The 21,074-nt window shown below is 34.8% G+C and overlaps 1 protein-coding gene across 3 annotated transcripts; it reads left to right on the top strand.

Moving 5' to 3' along the window:
* The first annotated feature begins 22 nt into the window (after positions 1–22).
* On the top strand, positions 23–12,336 carry FPGT (fucose-1-phosphate guanylyltransferase). Of its 3 annotated transcripts, XR_003794553.1 has the most exons (5): positions 25–150; positions 1,486–1,653; positions 2,818–2,910; positions 4,963–7,176; positions 12,311–12,336. XR_003794553.1 is itself a non-coding variant. In XM_029229959.1 (4 exons), the coding sequence occupies exons 2-4, from the start codon at positions 1,621–1,623 to the stop codon at positions 6,417–6,419; spliced, it is 1,596 nt and encodes a 531-aa protein (XP_029085792.1). In that variant the 5' UTR covers positions 23–150; positions 1,486–1,620; the 3' UTR covers positions 6,420–7,932. The 3 variants fall into 3 exon arrangements, 2 of the variants coding, with proteins under 2 accessions (XP_029085792.1, XP_029085791.1); XM_029229959.1 differs by lacking the exon at positions 12,311–12,336 and having other exon boundaries at positions 23–150; positions 1,486–1,666; positions 4,963–7,932; XM_029229958.1 differs by lacking the exon at positions 12,311–12,336 and having other exon boundaries at positions 4,963–7,932.
* Positions 12,337–21,074: the final 8,738 nt, after the last annotated feature.

Here is a 21,074-nt window from a genome sequence, read left to right as displayed (position 1 = left end):
GGCGCATGCGTGCGGTGCTGGGCTGCGGGATCGCTGGAAGTCCTCGGCGGTGTTGGGGAAAGTGAGCTATGGCAGCCACGAGTGCCCTTCCAGGCGTATCTTTGCGAGAAGCCACCCAGCGAAGGTTGCGGAGGTTTTCAGAGCTTAGAGGTACCAAAGGAGGAACCCTGGCTCTCCCCGGCAACGGACAGGGAGGGCGCTTTACGTGCTGGTGTATTTGCTGGACTACCACTTCCTTTTACTAATCACTTGTGGGCCTAGGACGCTGGCCCAGGCGCATTTAATGTTCCTCTTAAGTTTTTTATTCTTCTGTCACTCTCCTTTCTTTACGTTATGCTTGTTGCTTTCTTTAAGTTTATTCCCAGTTGCGTATATATAAATATATATATATGTATATATATGAGGAGGAATAAGAAGACAGTTATTAGCCTGACTAGTGAAGCTATAAATCCAAGTTATTCGTTTGGTTAGCTCATTAGCAAAAATTATTTTGAATAAACTTAAAAGATCTAAAGCATAGTGATTTGACTCTTAAAATTCCGATTTTAGCTTTCTTCCACTCCCTACCTACTTCACCAATTTGTTCCATGATGTGAACGCTTACTAAGTGAAAAGCGAAACAACACGGTGAAATTATGGATTAAAAATTAGAAGGGGTAACTTTGTATCAAAATGTTTTTTTAAAGGACTATGCCACTTGTCATTTCCTGTACAACTATCTAATTGGTCATATTTTTGTTGACGTTACTGCTTCAAAAATACAGAAAATAATACTTGGATTACAGTAAAATGTTCAGGACTGTTAGATTCTAGCTGACTAGAATTTGTTAACTAATAAAAACGCTTATTTGTCTTGTTTATCAATAAAGAAGAGCTTCCAACTGTCAGCCAAAAGTTCAGTCTCTTACTGAGTTCATCAGGGAGCTGGGAACTTTTCTGTTATCCAGAATTTGGTGTCATTCTCCAGTAACCTTTGTAAACTTGCATGGCTCATTTTAAGGCGATTAAAAAGTAAAGTGCCCACATTTATGAACACCAACACTGTAGCAATGGGTCCTTGGATTTAATCTTTCTTAGCCAACAAACATTAAGTGGTCCCTGTATGGGAAAACTGATTTTCAAAACTGGAGATTAATTTATTCCTTTGTCTCCTCTCTTTATTTAAGAATTGAGCTCATCTTTAGCAAGTCAAAAGTACTTCTCTTAATCAAGAAACATTACAACTCTCAGAAAATCTAAATAAATGGGACTGTAGACCATAAAAGGAGCAAGTAATCTAAAAGGAAAAAAAGTAGAATTTGTGAACAATCCTCATTAGAACTATTTTGAATCCTACTAGCTGACCACTCATTATTCCCTAATTCTCAAAAGCAGAAGATACGTTTTTGAAGATCCTATTACCTCTTTTTTCCTTCTTTCCAAATAGGTAAACCTGTAACAGCTAGAGAATTCTGATAATATTTATCACTTTCTTCTCACACATAGGCAAACCTGTGGCAGCTGGAGAATTCTGGGACATTGTTGCAATAACAGCAGCTGATGATAAACAGGAACTTGCTTATAAGCAACAGCTGTCAGAAAAGCTGAAAAAAAAGGAGTTACCTCTTGGAGTTCAATATCATGTTTTTGTTGATCCTGCTGGAGCCAAAATTGGTACACATTTATGGTCAGATTTATATCATAAATTGTGGGCAGAATAATCACTGAAGAAAAGCTTTCCTGTGGCTTACAGTTTATACTGTGTGTCTTACCACCTATATATAGTCTTTACAAACTTTAAAATTTTTATGTAAGTTCACTATTTTTTAAGAAAGATAAAAGGCTTGGCAACTGTTTTTACACATTGTGGACTTACCATGAAAAACTTCCAGAATGTTATGTTACTTAAAAGAGAATTTTATTAGTCTTAATAAAATTTACTCAGATGGTGAATATTCTTTTGGACCTTATCAGTAGGACTCTTAAGGTCCCTCTGAACTACACAATTTGCTCAGAAACTTACATGAAGAGATCAAATCAGGAAAAATAAATATTTGGCCTCTTGGGACCACAGTGCAGAATGCGAAAGAGCACAGTCTAATGGCATAATTATCATAGATGTTTACTTTTAAAAACCAGTTTGTCCACTTTGCCTTTTGACCTTACCTTGCAAATAAAAATACATGCTATTTTCCTGGGGGCCATTTTCCATGTGATACTTAAAGCTGAAGCTCATTGATACCAGAGTTAGGGTATCTGTATCTGATACTAGCATGTCCTAATTAGCCAGTGTTTTAATCCTCATAAATATGTGGTCAGTACTTTTCTGATTCCCATGTTTGAATGAGATTCAGGCACAAAATGTTAAATAACTTTCCCATGGTAACTAGTAAGTGGAAGTTACATTTAAGATGTTTTTTAGGAAAACAGGTTCTAAAAATCTTTTTAGAAAGTACATCTAACACATGTATATGATCATATGGGAGAATTATTTTAATGGGTTTTACAGTTCATAACTCCAAGTGAACGTGTAAACTTACAGTCTTACAGTGTTGCAGATTGCTTAATTTATCATTTCTTTCTTTTTACTACTATTTTCAGGAGAAGATTAACTCAACTTTTATTACCAAGGGCTCATCTCTGGGTTTTATTACTAATTATTTAATTGCTAAGAAATGTGTTTTTAATTTGATTGTTCTGCCTATACCTTTGCTCTCTGCCTGGTTAATTGTAGCCAGAGGTCATATCCTCAAAGTTATAACACTTAAATTTACTATAATAATAAAGTTTTTGTAACTTTATGTGAAATAAATTGAGCTTTTTAACTTTATTTTCAAGGAAATGGAGGATCGACACTTTGTGCTCTTCGATGTTTGGAAAAGCTTTATGGAGATGAATGGAATTCTTTTACCATCCTATTAATTCACTCTGGTAATGTTACACTTTACTAATTTACATTTTCTTTTAGTATGTTACCTTTTATATCTAAGGGGCTTTTTTCTCCCTTAGTAATACTATCCCCTCTTTTTTTTTTTTCTTTTGTCTTTGAAGTTATACTGCTTTGGAAACAAATATTTTATGCTTTCCTTGATATTTTTAGGTTGTAAGTAGCATAATATTTTTCACAAAATTTAACCTTAAAATTGTAGATCACATACATCCTCAACTTTCATGTATTGTTTTTGGTATACATATCGAAAATTATTTTCCTAAGATAGAACTCATCAAAATATGAACATTTCTTGACAATGCTTTAGGAAGGATTCTCGCTGTAGGGGAGAGGCTGGTTTAGTACTGTGATTACCAGACTTTACACAAAACCTGTTAACACATTTTTATCTAGTTATTGGTGACCAAAGTCCATAATCCTTAGGAGTTTAAAAACAAAAAGAAAAGGTGGTGACAGAACATGGAGTTGACAAGAAAGTATAAAAGAGGAAAAATCACACACCAAAAAAGGGAACAGAAGGGTAGGAAAGAAGTAATCTCAGAATATAATTTTTTAAATTGGACAGATTTGGTTGCATGAAAATTTGGGTTATATGAAAGAGACCTCTGTTATTTTTCCTCTGTGTACTGGAGGCTGGCGAAACTTTGTCATGGACTTGTACCAGCTCAGGAACAGATATTTTAGAGCCACTCATCCACATGGTTACCAAGGCACTTTTCATTTTTTAGGGTTCATATACGGAACAATGATTCTTTTTAAAGATGATATCAAGTAAAGCATCCAAGTTCTGATTGTAAGACCAACTGAAAAAGTAAAAGAAAAATTCAAATTTACAGTTTTATTCCAGAACGAGTATTATTATTATTAATTTAGTAAAAATTAAGTTAGACACCAGAAAATATATATTAATACAATCAATCCTTGCAAATATATAATAATGCATTGATCTGTGAGTGGTGCTGACCCTCACACAGTCTAAAATCTGCATGTAACTTCATAGTTGGTCTTCTGTATAGGCAGTTCCACTCTCCATAGCCACAGTTTCTCATCAGGGATTCAACCAACGTCGGGTCATATAGTCTTACAGTATTTATTGAAAAAAATCCTCATGTAAATGGACTGGTAGAGTTCAAACCCTTATTGTTCAAGGGTCAAGTGTAATTAAAAGTAGGTAATTCTTACAATGCTGAACGTTACTGTTAGTATTTGGAAAATGAAAAAGAAAGTATTAGCTCTCATTGGTTGAATGATGTACTCTGTAGTAAGTGCTTTGCATGTATTGTTGATCTCATAAAACATGATAAAACAAGTATTTACATCTGCTGATTTAGTGTTAAGTCAAAAGATGAACAATTAAAAAGTGGTGAACCAGAATTTGAACACATTTTTGTGTGACTCTTTCTACTATGCCTCTCACTATAATTAGTTAACGTAAAAATGATGTAAGCTATTTAATGTACTTAAGCGAACACACTTTTCAAGGAATTAAGTCATAAGGCTCATCTTAGAGGGAAAAGCCTTTTAAAATTAAAAACAAATATACATTGTAAAATGCTTTTAAATAAATGCACCTTTACTTCCTTTAAGTGTATGTAATTGAGGAAACACATTCCATCTGGAAATTACTCTTTAATAGATAATTATGTAAATTAGTTTTTTGTGACTTTTTTTCCCCATGAAGTGGATTTTTAATGTAGGCGTTTAAACATGGTTGAAATTTATTGTGTGAAATGTAGATATAAGGTCATATTTTAGCTCATTGTCCTTTTTACTTGTTATCCAGTTGAGTTAAAACGATTCATAGTCTGTAAAGCATATTACAGGTCTTTCCTAATCTAGAACTGCATTATAGCAAATCTCTACAGAATTGCTCTGTGAATTTGTCATCTGGAATTTATTATTCTTTCCTGGGATACAGTAATATATTGTATATTTTAAATATCTTCAGAGATATTTTGAGTTGTAACTGATGCTCCTGGGTTTTTAAATCTTATAAATATTTTAAAACAGTTATTTTGTTTAATTTTGTATAGGTGGCTACAGTCAACGCCTTCCAAATGCAAGTGCTCTGGGGAAAATTTTCACTGCTTTACCTTTTGGTAGCCCCATTTATCAGATGTTGGAATTAAAACTAGCCATGTACATTGATTTTCCCTCACATATGAATCCTGGGATTCTGGTTACCTGTGCAGATGATATTGAACTTTATAGTATTGGAGAATCTGAGTGTATTAGGTTTGACAAACCTGGCTTTACTGCTTTAGCTCATCCTTCTAGTTTGACTGTAGGTACAACACATGGAGTATTTGTCTTAGAACCTTTTAACTATTTAGAACATAGAGACCTCGAGTACAGAAGTTGCCATTGTTTCCTTCATAAGCCCAGCATAGAAAAGATGTATCAGTTTGATGCTGTGTGTAGACCTAGAAATTTTTTTAAACAAAACTTTGCTGGGGGTGACATACCCTCTCTTAAATTAGACCCTGAGTATGTCTACACAGACAGCCTATTTTATATGGATCATAAAACAGCGAAAAAGTTACTTGCTTTTTATGAAAAAATAGGTACACTGAACTGTGAAATAGATGCCTATGGAGACTTTCTGCAGGCTTTGGGACCTGGAGCAACTGTGGAATATACCAGAAACACATCAAATGTTACTAAAGAAGAGTCAGAGCTGGTAGACATGAGGCAAAGAATATTTCATCTTCTTAGAGGAACATCACTAAATGTTGTTGTTCTTAATAACTCCAAATTTTATCACATTGGAACAACTGAAGAATATTTGTTTCATTTTACTTCTGATAGCAATTTGAAGTCAGAGCTTGGCTTACAGTCCATAGCTTTTAGCATCTTTCCAGCAATACCAGAATGCTCTAGCAACAAATCCTGTATCATTCAAAGTATATTGGATTCAAGAAGTTCTGTGGCACCTGGCTCAGTTATAGAGTATTCCAGATTGGGGCCTGATGTTTCAGTGGGGGAAAATTGCATTATTAGTGGTTCTTATATCATAACAACAGCCGTCCTGTCTGCACATTCTTTTGTGTGTTCCTTAAGCTTGAAGATGAATAGACACTTAAAGTATTCAACTATGGCATGTGGAGTGCAAGACAACTTGAAAAAGAATGTTAAAACATTGTCAGATATAAAGTTACTTCAATTCTTTGGAGTCTGTTTCCTGTCATGCTTAGACATTTGGAATCTCAAAGTTACAGAGGAACTGTTCTCTGGAAACAAGACATGTTTGAGTTTGTGGAATGCTCGTATTTTCCCAGTTTGTTCTTCTTTGAGTGATTCAGTTACAACATCCCTAAAGATGTTAAATGCTGTACAGAACAAGTCAGCATTCAGCCTGAATAAATATAAGCTGTTGTCCATTGAAGAAATGCTTTTCTACAAAGATGTGGAAGACATGATAACTTATAGGGAGCAAATTTTTCTAGAAATTACTTTGAATAGAAAACAGTCTGATTTAGAGACATCTTAAATATTGTATACTCTGCCTTTCTTGATTGAGCAAGATTGCAGATGCAGGAATTTTCTGTAGACTTGTTTTTTAATTGAAGTGAATTAATGAAAATTATATTAACACGCTTGCTGTAGCATAAAATTAATAACAAAAGTAAACCATTTTTAGATGAAAGAATAGCTTAAGGATGTAAGTTTAGAAAAGTGATTTTTTTAAATATTTATCACTATTTAAATTTTTCTTTTATAAAGATGACTTGTGGAACATTATTTTGTTCACAAAATACTATAATTGTTTTAAAGGTAATTTTCTAAATATACCTTCAGAATTTTTTCATCTTCTTTTGGGCTTTGGTTCCAATGAAGTTCTATGTGTTCATTGGCAGTTCTCTCCTCAAGTGCATTAGACCTATTCTGATGAACTAACAAAAATGTCATACTGTAGGGTCTTCAAAGCACTGTAGGAATACTGTAGAAGTACTTCTTCAGAAACAAATCCATGGCTAACAGAGTCAAATTAAATGAATGCTTAAAATATTGTGATAGTCTTAATTAATAAATAAGTATTAATAGGTACAAACCATTCTGAAATTGATGATAAAAATCTATGTGACTTATCAGCAACCCTCAGCTATGATATTTATGTATATATTTTTCAAGTTTCTCCCCAAGGAGTAAATAAAGATATATGGTAGCCATTGTTTAGCATTTACTGATTTATTTGCAGAGATTTCAGAGGATGTTATATGTTTGTCACTCATTAAAAGTTCAATGCTGTATTTCTAATCTAATTAATCTAAGGTGTCATCAGTTCTTAAGAATCACCGTTATTTTATGTTCCACTGAAAAAGAGAAAACACTACCAATAAAATATGCAATGCTTTTCTTGTTACTTGAAGTTTTTATTTATTGGAAATCTTTTTTAAAACCACTTAAATGTAGATTTATGTCATTTAACCCTTTTGCAAATACATGTAGAGGAACAAAAAAGTGAAATATTAAGATACAGTCAAGACTTTTCTGAAGCTTCACATCTAGAGTCAAACTTTTCTAAAGCAATTTTCAACTCAAGAGTGGTTGATATCCATGTGCTATCTTCTAATACCATCTAGTACCATCTTCTGTGCTATCAAAGGTATTGATAAAGCTTCATATTCTACAAGTGCCACCACCACACTGATGCCTGGATTTACCTTCAAGCTATGGACACCAGATACCTGTTCTGCAAGTGGATGCTGATGCTGTTATTACTTTAGAGTTGTTTCACTTTTACCTTAGTTAATTACATGTCTCTAGAATGTAGTTCTATTTAAATCAGTGGGAGGTTTCTGACAAATTGGTGGTCACCACGTTAATCATATTCCTGCACAATGTATGGATTCTAGTTACTTTGAAATGTTATCTGTTCCAAAGCATTTGGCAGTGTCTCTTTCCTTGATATGCATCGCTTGGTGTGTAGTACCACACATGTATCACCAGCAGTGTATCTAACTCAACCAGTGTGATAACCACATGCATGAATAAGTAATAAATTGGACATTTTCTCTTGATTTATCATTTTTATTTCATAAAATCACGGCCCTTAAATTGTATACTTTCAAGGTTTGTGAAGGACAGCTACAATTTGTAACTAAATATATTCTGTAAATTTATTGATGAGTTAATAATTAACAATGATCAAGAAGGCATGGAAAAAAATGCAACTTTTGATATTAATCTCCCTTGGGCATTTGTCTTGCAAACTAAACAAAACAGAAATAAAGAGTGCACATTAATGCATACTAAGTGGGAATAAAGCTTTGAAAATCCAAGTTATATGCTGCTGAAAATCACAAAAATTTGATGGAATGAATCCAGAATCAGTTCTCACAAGCTGTGATGATCCACTCATCTTCTGAGGCTAAGCAATAATACCTATGTTATATAAAGGTTACCAGATTTAGCACAGAGCCAAAATCAAAACTTGCCTGCTGCAAAATATATGTATAGCTATCACAGCTGGTAACTGGTGTGCTACACATGCCATTCACATACACCATAATGCCTTTTGGACTTGAGCAACCTGGAGACCCAGAATTTAGGAAACTTGTTGTAGTCTAGCAGAATTAAAATAGAAAGAAATAACTAAGGAAAAAAATATTAATTTGTTCAGAATTGTCTAAGGGATTTCAGGTGTTCTTTTTGTTGTTTAGCTGAATGAAACACAAGTCTTCATCTATGTCTATAACTAAATTATTAATAAAGAAAAGACCTTTTTAAAGGTACTTGAAAGTTACCTTTATAAATTCACTTAGTGCAGGAGAAATAATTCAAGCTACCATTAGCTGCTTAGTTTAACTTAAATCTTTTGTGCCTATAAAATATGTTTAGACAAAGCTGATTTCTATTGTGGTTGAGGAACACAACTTTAGTTGTTTATACTTATTGAAATTGTATTATTAATACTCTGTACTGAACTTTGTCACAAGTCACTAACATTCTCCTTCCCTTCAATACCAGTGTGCTAAGCTCCAACATGCTAGTGTTTGTGTTCCCATTTGTCTGTATTCATAAAAATTTTGGACTAGTTTATTTGTTTTGGGGGGTTTTCTTTTGTTTATTTGTTTTTAGACTTTTTTTGTTTATTTGTTTTTATTCAGACTTGCCAGTTTGGCTGTTCTATAATAGACCACAATTTGGGATCAGGTTGAAAATTGGAATAAAGGATCTAACTTAAAAATTGGCAGAGGATATGAATAGACATTTTGCTTCTGGAGCTTTGGCCTGAGGGGCAGGCTTCAGGTTTATCACACACCTAGTGGCCTACCAAGCTGCTCTCAAGGAACATAGGCTATGTACACCATCTTGGTGCTCTCCCACTGCCTTGCCCCAGCTCATTGGTATCTCCCAGGAAAGAGCTCATTCACTTGTCTGGAGCCCTGATTTTTGCAACTGCTGCATAGGGGACACCTCCAGATTACCTGTCTCTGGTGGCCAGTAGGGCTTGGGCTTGTGGTCCCACAGGACAGTATATATTTGCATACTCTTGAAAGCTGCTGCATGAAGGTCTGGCTTCCAGTCAGCCTGAATCTAGGTACTGATATCCTCCCCTTTGGAACATTGACAGGTTTGGAGCATCCTTATCTACTAGGAGCTATTAAAAATATAATAGCTGCCTGGACAAGCACAAAGGTTTGAGGGACAGTCAAGAGCTGGGGTGGATTGAATGACAAGGTTCACCTCCTACATGAGATCACTCCTTCAAGACATGGTGAGGTGGTTGTTTCATCTACTGTATAGAAACCAACAGAGTGTTAAGCAAAATGAGAAGAAAAAAAAGATGAAGAATATGCTCCAAATGAAAGAATAAGATAAAACCTCATGAAATTACCTTTAAACAGAGATAAGTAATTTACCTGATAAAGGGTTCAAAGTAATGGTCACAAAGATGCTCACTGAATTTGGGAGATATAATGACATATACATGTCAGTGTAACAAAGAGCTGGTTCTTTAAAAAAAATAAAGCTAACAAATATTTAGCTAGACTCGCCAAGAAAAAAAGACAAAGGGCTTAAATAAGTACAGTTAGAAATGAATGAGGATATGTTACAACTGATGCCACAAAAATACAAAGGATTATAAAAGACTACTGTGAACAACTAAACGTCCACAAATTGGACAAGCCAGAAGAAATGGATAAATTCCTAGAAACACAACTTTCCACAACTGAATCATGAAGAAATAGAAAATCTGAAGAGACCAATTACTAGTAAGGAGATTGAGTCAGTAATTTCAAAACTCTCTACAAACAAAAGTCCAGAACCAGACTGTTTCACTGGTGAATTCAACCAAACGTTCAACAAAGTTAATGCAGGAACTTCTCAAACTCTACCAAAAAGTAGAAGGGGAAAGAACACTTCCAAATTCATTTTATGAAGCCAGTATTAAGCTGATACCAAAACAAGTCAAAGACACCATAAAAAAGGGAAATTACAGGCTAATATCCCTGATAAACATAGATGTAAAAATCCTCAACAAAATATTAGCAAACTGAATTCAACAATATATTAAAAGGATCCTACACCATGATCAAGTGAGATTTATTCCAGTGATGCAAGGATGGATTGACATCCGCAAATCAGTCAACATGATATACCACATTAACAAAAATGGATGAAAATCATATGATTACCTCCATAGATGTAGAAAAATCATTTGACAAAATTCAACATCCATTTATGGTAAAAACTCTCAATGAAATGGGTATAGAGGAACTGCACCTCCATATAATAAAGACCATGTATGAAAAGCCCACAGCTAACATCAAATTCAGAGGTTAAAAGCTGAAAACCTTTTCCCTAACTTCAATGAGAAGACAAGGATACCCACTCTTGTCACTTTTATTCAGCACAGTTTTGGAAGTCCTAACCAGAGCAGTTAGGCAAGAAAAAGAAATAAAAGACATACAAATTGGAAAGGAAGAACTAAAATTGTCACTATTGAAGATGGCATGATACTATATATAGAAAACCCTAAAGACTCCACAAAATAAACTGTTACAACTAATAAAAAAAATTAGTAAAGTTGCAGGATACAAAATCAGTACACAAAAATACGTTGCCTTTCTATATACTAATGAGACACTATCGGAGAAATTAAGAAAACAATTTCACTTACAGTTGCATCAAAAAGAATAAAATATCTAGGATTAAATTTAACAAAGGAGATGAAAGATCTGTATATTGAAAATTATAAGACATTAATGAAAAAGTTTAAGAAGACACAAATAAATGGAAAGATTCTATGCTCATGGATGGAAGAATTAATATTGTTAAATGCCCATCCTACCTAAAGCAGTCTACAGATTCAGTGCACTCCCTGTCAAAACTCCAATGGCATTTTTCACAGAAATAGAACAATCCTAAAATTTGCATGGAACAACAGAAGATCCCTAATAGCCAAAGCAAGCTCGAGAAAAAAGAACAGAGCTGGAGGCATCATACTCCTTGATTTAAAACTGTATTATAAATCTATAGTAATTCGAACAGCATTTTATTGGCATAAAACCCACCACATAAATATACAATAGAGAGCCCAGAAATAAAACCACATGTGTATGTTTGATTAATTTATGATAATGGAACCAAGAGTATACAGTGGGAAAAGAACCACCTCTTCAATAAATGGTGTTGGAAAAACTAGACAGCAACATGCAAAAGAATGAAACTTCTCCATTATCCTGTGCCATACACAAAAATTAACTCAAAATGGATTAAAGACTTGAAGTATTGGGTTGGCCAAAATATTATTCAGTTTTTTCTGTAAGATGGCTCTAGTAGTGCTTAGCTGTCTTTAACTTCATTTGAAACAATTTTGTTAGATTGTATTGTGACAGCTCTCATATCATCATGCATTAAAAAAAAAAATCAAAATTGGTAAATTTTTGTGTAGCCATTTTTTTTTTTTTTTTCGGTACGCGGGCCTCTCACTATTGTGGCCTCTCCAGTTGCGGAGCACAGGCTCCAGATGCGCAGGCTCAATGGCCGTGGCTCACGGGCCTAGCCACTCCACAGCATGTGGGATCTTCCCAGACCAGGGCACGAACCCGTGTCCCCTGCCTCAGCAGGCGGACTCTCAACCACTGCGCCACCAAGGAAGCCCTGTGTAGCCATTTTAATATTGAAGATGAAAGAAAAAAAAGCAACATTTTTGGCATATTATGCTTTATTATTTCAAGAAAGGTAAAAATGCAACCGAAACACAGAAGAGAAGATTTTTGCAGTGTATGGAGAAGGTGCTGTGACTGATCAAACGTGTCAGAAGTGGTTTGTGAAGTTTTGTGCTGGAGATTTCTCGCTGGATGATGCTCCATGGTCGGGTAGACCAGTTGAAGTTGATAGCGATCAAATTGAGACATTAAGAACAATCAGGGGCTTCCCTGGTGGTGCAGTGCTTGAGGGTCTGCCTGCCGATGCAGGGGACACGGGTTCATACCCCAGTCCGGGAAGATCCCACATGCCGCGGAGCGGCTGGGCCCATGAGCCATGGCCGCTGAGCCTGCTCTTCCGGAGCCTGTGCTCCGCAACGGGAGAGGCCACAACAGTGAGAGGCCCGCATACCGCAAAAAAAAAAAAAAAAAAGATCAGCATAGTACCACAGGAGATAGCTGGCATACTCAAAATATCCAAATCAAGCACTGAAAATCATTTGCACCAGCTTGGTTATGTGAATTGCTTTGACGTTTGGGTTCCATATAAGTTAAGCAATAAAACCTTCTTGAACATATTCCGCATGTGATTCTCTACTTAAATGTAATGAAAATGTTCTGTTTTTAAAACAAATTGTGATGGGAGATTAAAAGTGGATACTGTACAATACTGTGGAATGGAAGAGATCGTGGGGCAAGCAAAATGAACCACCGCCAACGACACCAAAGCCCGGTCTGCATCCAAAGAAGGTGATGTTGTATATATCGTGGGATTGGGAGTCCTCTATTATGAGCTCCTTCTGGAAAACCAAATGATTGATTCCAACAAGTACTGCTCCCAATTAGACCAACTGAAAGCAGTACTCGATGAAAAGCATCCAGAATTAGTCAACAGAAAACTCATAATCTTCCATTAGGATAACTCAAGACCGCATGTTTCTTTGGTGACCAGGCAAAAACTTTTACAGCTTGGCTGGGAAGTTCTAATTCATCTGCCATATTCTCTAGACATTGCACTTTCAGATTTCGATTTATTTCGGTCTTTACAAAATTCTCTTAATGGAAAAAATTTCAATTCCCTGGAAGACTGTAAAAGGCACCTGGAACAGTTCTTTGCTCAAAAAGATAAAATATTTTGGGAAGATGGAATTATGAAGCTGCCTGAAAAATGGCAGAAGGTAGTGGAACAAAACAGTGAATACGTTGTTTAATAAAGTCCTTGGTGAAAATGAAAAATGTGTCCTTTATTTTTACTTAATAGCAGGAAACTTTTGGCCAACCCAATAATACCTGAAACCATAAAACTTCTAGAAGAAAACATAGGCAGTAAGCTTCTTGACATAGGTCTTGGTGATGATTTTTTGAATCTGACACCAAAACAAAAGCAACAAAAGCAAAAATGGACAAGTGGAACTACATTAAACTGAAAAGCTTCTGCACAGCAAAGGCAAGCATCAACAAAATGAAAAGGCAACTTACTGAACAGGAGAAAATATTTGCAAATCATATATCTGATGAAGGCTAATATTCAAAATATACAAAGAACTCATAAAACTCTATACCAAAGAAACAAATGATTTGATTAAAAAATGGCCAGAAGATCCGAATGGATATTTTTCCAAATAAGACATATAGATGGCCAAAAGGTACATGAAAACATGTTCAACATCATCAATCATCAGAGAAATGTAAATCAAAAGCACACTGAGATATCACCTCATACCTGTTAGAATGGATATATTTTAAAAGACAAGAAATAACAAATGTTGGAAAAGATGTGGAGAAAAGGAGCCCTTGTGCATCAGAGGAATGTAAATCAGTACAGCCACTATGGAAAACAGTATGAAGATTCCTCAAAAAATTAAAAATAGAATTACTGCATGATCCAGCAATTCCTCTTCTGAGTATTTATCCAAAAAAATGAAAACATGAATTCAAAAAGATATGTGTACTCCCTTATACATTTCAGTATTATTTATAATAGCCAAGATTTGGAAACAACCTAAGTCTTCATTCATGGACGAATGGATAAAGAAGTGGGATATATATATATATATATATATATACACACACACACACACAAACACATATATAATGGAATACAAAGTGGAGTATTGTGGAATAAAAAAAAAACAAAAAAAGAGCAACAAACAACAAAAAAGTTAAAATTAAAACCAACCTCATAGATATGGAGAACAGATTGGTAGTTGCCAGAGGTGGAGAATGAGGGGTGGGCCACATGGGTGACTAGAGTCAAAAGGTAGAAACTTCCAGTTATAAAATAAATGTTATGGAAATGTAATGTACATTATGGTGACTGTAATTAATAATACCATATTGCATATTTGAAAGTTGCTAAGAGAGTAGATCTTAAAAGTTCTCATCAGAAGAAAAAACGTCTATATACATGGTGATGTATATTAACTAGACTTATTGTAGTGATCATTTCACAATATATACAAAATTTAAATCATCATGTTGTCTACCTGAAACTAATATAATGGTGTATGTCTATTTTACCTCAGTTAAAAATGCCCCCAAAATGGATTAAAGGGATAATAAATGCTGCTGATTCCCTACTGCATTGATATTTGCAAAAACAGGAGGTTAAGGGGGAAACTACCTGTGAATTAGTCACTGCCGTCATCTACCTGTGCCACAGCTTGATTATTGACATTTGTGTCTAAAGATGTTGAACCCAGGGACGTTATTACCCATGTAAGTAAATGATTTGAAACTAACAGACAATGTTTCCTTCTGGGCTGGTTGGACAAATAGTCTATCTTTTGAAGCCTCTGGCTACAGGAGTCTAGTAGCCTTCCATAGTATAAAATCCTATCATTCAAAGAGAGCAATTCATCCCTGATTGTTGCAGATTGGTGCAATCCATCTGCTACTGTCATTTCCTAGCTCTCTATGCCAGAATTATATTTCTTTAACTGTGCTTCAATGCATCGCTGAGACAATCAAAACTCTAATGTCTATATAATTTGGGCACTCTCTTATGGTGTGTTACCAATCTGCTTGTTGAATCTCCAGCCTCCTTAAAGGCTCTCAAAATCTTTGCTACAACCAACACTTTGTGGCTAAGTAATGTGAATGATTTTTAAAATGTCTTTTCTTCACTAGTATCAGCTTTTTTCTCTCTGCAGATCATTCAGATGGTTCAAGTTAGTTTTCATTTACCATTTCATTGTAGGAGAGTATCATGTTGCCCTGAAAAGAATTAAAGAATTTACATCTTGAGGCAAAAATCTTTTAAAACACAACTCTGGAAATCAAGTAAGTATTTGTTTCATTTGCAGGTTGAGAGATGTTGCACTACTCAATGAAGTTTTACATGATTGGTTTCTTTCCTATTATGTTTAGCCTTGGGGTTTGAGAAAATAAATTATATCCACCAATATGCTATTCTTCAGAGAAATTTCAAACACTTTTAATAAAGCCTAGAACTAGAAAACTTTTACTACACAAAGAAATAATGAGTATAGCAAGTGGTCTAAGTACAGTTTTAAATGCACAGGTGCACTGACAGGATCATAAATTAACTTATGAAATTCACTGCTTATATATCAGTGAGATCAATTTTTAATGAAATTTAATAATAAAGATCATCACTCATTATAATTGGTTAAAGTTAATAGAGTTTCTAATTAACCATTATCCAGTCAAATCAGAAACTGTCTGTGGAAGCTAGTCTATGAGAAGAGAGGGAGAAAGTGTAGAAATTCTTTTTTTACTTGTTACAACTGCTGGTGTTTAAATACAAAATAAGTTTTTGCCATGAGTTTAGTAGAAAAAGTAGATTTTTTTGTTCCCTGAAAAATCTCTTTCCCCACTATATATGTATGTAAATCATGTAGATTATCTCTGGAAAGTTTAATCCTTCTCATTCTAATAGGTTGCCCAGTTCTGCTCTCTCCAGACCACATTCCAAACACTAGGCTGATCTGTACATATTCAGACACATCAGGATACTTAACAGAACCTAAGGGCTTTTCATTACCAAGATACACTTTCATTAGCAGGCTTTACAGATATAAATAGACATTTCCCCCTGTTATAAAGGTGCTTTCTTTAACTTTGAAAGTTAAGCATAAGGTAAGCTAGTACAGCCAAAATGTGTTCCTGTTATTACTGACTGACGGGGCACATGTCCTTACTATAACCCTTTTCTAAGTAATAGCCTCTGCTACATATTTTTGGATGATGATTTACTGTGATTATGGGAGGAAGCCAAACTTAAAAGATGCTATGAATAGTATTGTATAAAGAGAATTTTTGTCTATAAAAACTAATATATCTTACTCTTATCAACTGAGCTTGAAGCATTTTATTTTCTACTCTCATGAAATCAGAAGCCCTGTAAGACTCTGTAATCTTGTCTGTGTCTTTGCTGCAGTATTCTAGTGACTCCAAAGAAGATACAACTTCTGAAATGGGTTCTAGGAATATAGTATATTATTCCTGAAGTTGCCTATCCGCAAATGAACGTATACAGTACTTTGAGTTTTCTAAATCACCATCATTTAGCAATAAGATCATTAAAACATGATTTTCTTTGTAATTTTACATTCTTTTGAACAGGGATACTACTCCAACAATTCTCTCTTCTCTCTTGTATCAAGTTTTCCCTCTCTACTGGGTCGTTCTCATCAGCACATAAATATATTGTTATTTTTCTAATTTAAAAAAAGAATTATTTCTTGACTCCACTTCCTTCAGCTATTACTTCATTTCTCTGCTCCCTTAACACTAAAATTCCTAGAATAATCTAAACTTCCATTCTGCAATATATTTTATCCCATTCACTCTCCAACCTAGTTCAGTCTTTACCTCTTCACTTTACTCCACTGAACTTGCTCCTCTGAGGATTTCCAGGACTCTTTGTTCTGATAAATCCAGTAATATCTTTGCAACAGATAGTAACTAGACTTATTATTGTGTTGATCATTTTGTAATGTATAGAAATATTGAATCTCTATATTGTACACCAGGAACTAACATAGTGTTAAAAGTCCATAACACTTGAAAAAACAAGCAAACAAACAAGCTGATAGGAAAAGAGATCAGATCTGTGATTACCAAGGGCAGGAGGTGGGGGGAGAGGGAATAGGATGATGGTGGTCAAAAAGTACAAACTTACAATTATAAATAAGTACTAAGGATGGATGTGATATACCACATGAATAATATAATTAACACTATATGTTATATATGAAAGTTTTAAGATAGTAAATACTGAGCTCTCATCAGAAGGAAGAATACTTTTCCCTTTTATTTTGTATCTATATGAAATGATGGATGTTTACTAAACTTACTGTAACCATCATTTCATGATGTATGTAAGTCAAATCATTATGCTGTCCACCTTAAAGTTATACAGTGATATATGTCCATTATGTCTCAATAAAACTGGAAGAAAAACAATTCGCTATTCTATCTAGTTCTCATCTTCAGTCCAGTTCAGCAGCATTTGTCTCAAGTAATCACTCCTTCTTTGAAATGCATTCCTCATTTGGCTTCAAGGAACCCCACACTACTAGTTCTTTTCCTAACTCATTCATCCCTCTTTTGAAGTCTCCTTAACTGGTTCCTCATCATCATTCTTACCTCATATCACTGGAAGGTCACAGGTCTTTGTGTTTAGGTTTCTCTACCCACATTTACTCCTTTGGATATCATTCATTCTCATATCATCTGTGTGCTATCAACTCTCAAATCTATATTTGTAATTATGAAAGTATAATTCTCAAAGATGTTAAAAATGTAATTCTCCTATAAATTGTGAGCATTCATGAGAATGCCATTTAATTCATTAATGATTAAATCAGTAGGATGATGAAGTTGGTTTCATATTGTTTCAGATGTTACAAGGAAGAAAGTGTTTATACAATATTAGAAATAACTTTGCTCAATAATAGAGTGAATTGTCTTATGAGATACTAAGCTTCCTAATGCCAGAAGTATTGAAGCAAAGTGATTGGGATACAATTTACACAAGAGTTTTCCCAAGAAGTACTTGTTTTAGGTAAGAGGTAGGATTAGATAATGGCTGCTGGTTGAGTGTTCTGGAAAGCAGGATCTGAAATGGAGTTTAGAGTGCTGTACATTTCTTAATAAGTGCTCTTGAGACTAATAATTGTTCAAGGAAGGGAATAGAAGCAGGATTAAGAAGAGAGAAGTCAAGCGGTGATGCAGGCCCAATGACAATCTTGATTGGCTAATCTCAGGAGAAATTCTGGTGCCAGAATGACACTTTAGTGCTGTCCTGAGTTGGACCAGAGTGGCCACAATTTATAGCCCAAATCAATCATCACTGGATATGGCCATCTTAGGAAGGAGTACCTTGGGCAAGATAGCTCTCTGTGGCTGAGGTAGTCAGTGAATGGGGCTGACAGCTGAAACATGTCTACTGACAGCACTCCTGGTAGCTAAAGTAATAAGGTAATAAGCCCTTCATTGAAGAAAAAATGTGGGTGCCACATCACAGTGTCCCCTACAGTAACCTATAAAGTCTAACCCAATGCTGAGATTCTCTTTTTATATGCAACTATTTTAATAAAACATTGCATGTTGTAATTCAAGTTGAATTATGATGACTTCCAAACTAAGCATGCCATATTATACATAGTTTAAGTGGACTCAATCAATGATGAAAGAAAGAAACTATGCTTTAGTAGATATGTCAATCATTGATTTATAGAAGCAATTTTTTTATAATATATGTCACAAATCTACATGATAATCCCAAGTGCCAGATTTTACTTTTGACTAGCTGAGCAAGCTAAAATATTCATAAATTCACACGGAGCCAGATGGCTTCCCACTGAATATGCATTTGAATGATTCCTGTACATTATTTATTCCAAGAAGTGCCCAGAATACACCATCATCATAGCAGGGACTCCTAATAATTTTGTTTCAGACAGGAATCAAGGAATAAAAGGTGCCCAGTGCTTACCATATTTTGGATTGAGCTTTGAGTCCATGTGTGTTTAAGAATTACTAAGAGCTCTAAAAATTCAAATGTATAACACAATAAAATTGTTAACCATTTTTTATTAAGTTGATCAATAATTTTTGGAGAGTGTATATATTTTTTTCTTTTCAGTTTGAAATTCAAGATGTGAATTTAAAATGAAAACATAATTTAGTTGGTTTCTTGACAATATTTGGACAAAAATGAAATGAAAAATTTCTGATTTTTAATTTTTTTTTTTACTTCGTAGGGTTTCCTTTTCATTGAAGTCTGTTTTTCCCTTTTTAGAGTTTCCTGTTCTCTAGAGATAGTTTATCATTGTCATCTCTCTTGTGCTTACCCTTTCATTTTTCCTTTAACATTGTCATCTCTCTTGTGCTTACCCTTTCTTTTTTCCTTTAAATATGGTAAGCAAGCACAGTTGTTTTATAAGCTGCATTTGATAATTCCACTAGCTGAAGTCAGTGGGGAATCTGCTTCTGATTCTTGTTTTGCAGCTCGCGTTGCCATGCTTTCCTGCGTGTCAGATTAATTTTGTTTGCTGCTCATTGTCCTTGGTAAAGTATCTGTAGAAATTCCCCGTGGCCTAAGATGAATGGACCCTGCCCCTGGGGCTTTGCATTTGCTTCTGTTAGGAGACTGGAGAGGCATTACCAATTGGTAACAATCTTAAACTATGTTCAGCTGAGGTTCTCTAGCCCCAGGCTGTGCACATCCACAGGACATATCCATAGTGAGCATATTTAGGGCCATAATTTCTCAGGGACCTTATTTTACTTTCTTTTTAATTTATCCTGTTTTGCTCAATGCCAAAGCAGCCTTTCCACAATTCTTTTGGTCTGGAGTATAGTATGACAGATTTACTTCTAGTTGATCCTTAATCTGAAGGCATATTTTGAGGGGAGTTCCAGCTTAATATATCAAAAATCCCCTCCAAGAATTTCCAACATGTGGGAGCCCTGGGCCACCCTCTGATTATTTGGAACCTAAGACCAAATGTGTGTTTTTAGCAAATTCCTCAAGGCAAAAATGTACTCCATTTTCTATTTATATTTCTTAGTTCAAGCTTTTCTCTAAAATGGTCTGTAAATACTCTGTTATTATTTTTATTTCTTCATTATTTTTGTGATTATTACTTTTATATTTTGTTTAAAATTAAAAAATCAGTCATCTATTCTCATTTATATGAAGCATAAATTATAATTCTTTAATTGACTTATTATTCAGTATTTTCCCTAGTGATGGTATATTTTTAATAGTAGAGGGCATGGTATGTTAGTGGAGGGGATGGCACCAGTAGATGGTATATTTTTGTAATGGATGTCATGGTCATGGACTGTAATGATCATGGAAATGCTAAATTTAGGAAGGGTTAAGAAGGAAAAAATGGGTTAAGGTAAACATCTAGAGCCTCAACCCTTTTAGTCCGTATTAAAGAAACCATATAATGAGGTAGACGGCCCAGCACCTAGCATAATGCCTGTTACAGAGATAATAAACTAACTGTTTTACAGAGGAAGTCAGGGAATGCCTAAGCAGACAAAGGCATGTTCAATGGATGTGCTTTGAAGCAGGAAATGAATCTACATAGTTCCTTCAAAAATAAGATGATAGTTTCAAACAGATAAATAATATAGACCACTGCTATGCCCTCTCTAACTTCAAATTATCAAACGTATATTGAATGTTAACTATGTGTCAGGGCCTTTGCTACGCACTAGGGCTATTTTTCCTTGCTCTCAGGGTTTTCCAGTCTAGCAAATGATAAGACAGGGGGGAAAAAAAGCCATTGCAGTAACTTGTGATTAGAGCTACAAGAAGCAAACTACAGGATGTTATGGGAGCTTCCAGGATAAGGGACTAACGAAACTACATGATCAGGAAAGGTCTCTCGGGGGAAGTGACATTTATATTGAGACCTAAGAGGAGAATAAGATTGGTCTGTTTATATTTTATTGTTTTTGTGGCGGGTAGGAGGAGGGAGAATGAGCAAGGGAATGTATAT

This window comes from Monodon monoceros, unplaced genomic scaffold (assembly GCF_005190385.1).
Source record: "Monodon monoceros isolate NGI ecotype Baffin Bay Population unplaced genomic scaffold, NGI_Narwhal_1 Super_Scaffold_18, whole genome shotgun sequence".
NCBI lineage: Eukaryota > Metazoa > Chordata > Mammalia > Artiodactyla > Monodontidae > Monodon > Monodon monoceros.
The sequence above is the reverse complement of the archived record's forward strand: the minus strand, read 5'-3'. Positions and strand labels throughout refer to the sequence as shown.

What these genes read in the sequence shown, in the direction of transcription:
- FPGT (XM_029229958.1), top strand. Translation starts at nt 69, where the DNA reads ATGGCAGCCACGAGTGCCCTTCCAGGCGTATCTTTGCGAGAAGCCACC. An exon ending in TCCTGCTGGAGCCAAAATTG is followed by an intron (nt 1,654 to 2,817) that starts GTACACATTTAT and finishes TTTATTTTCAAG; the next exon opens with GAAATGGAGGATCGACACTT. An exon ending in CATCCTATTAATTCACTCTG is followed by an intron (nt 2,911 to 4,962) that starts GTAATGTTACAC and finishes AATTTTGTATAG; the next exon opens with GTGGCTACAGTCAACGCCTT.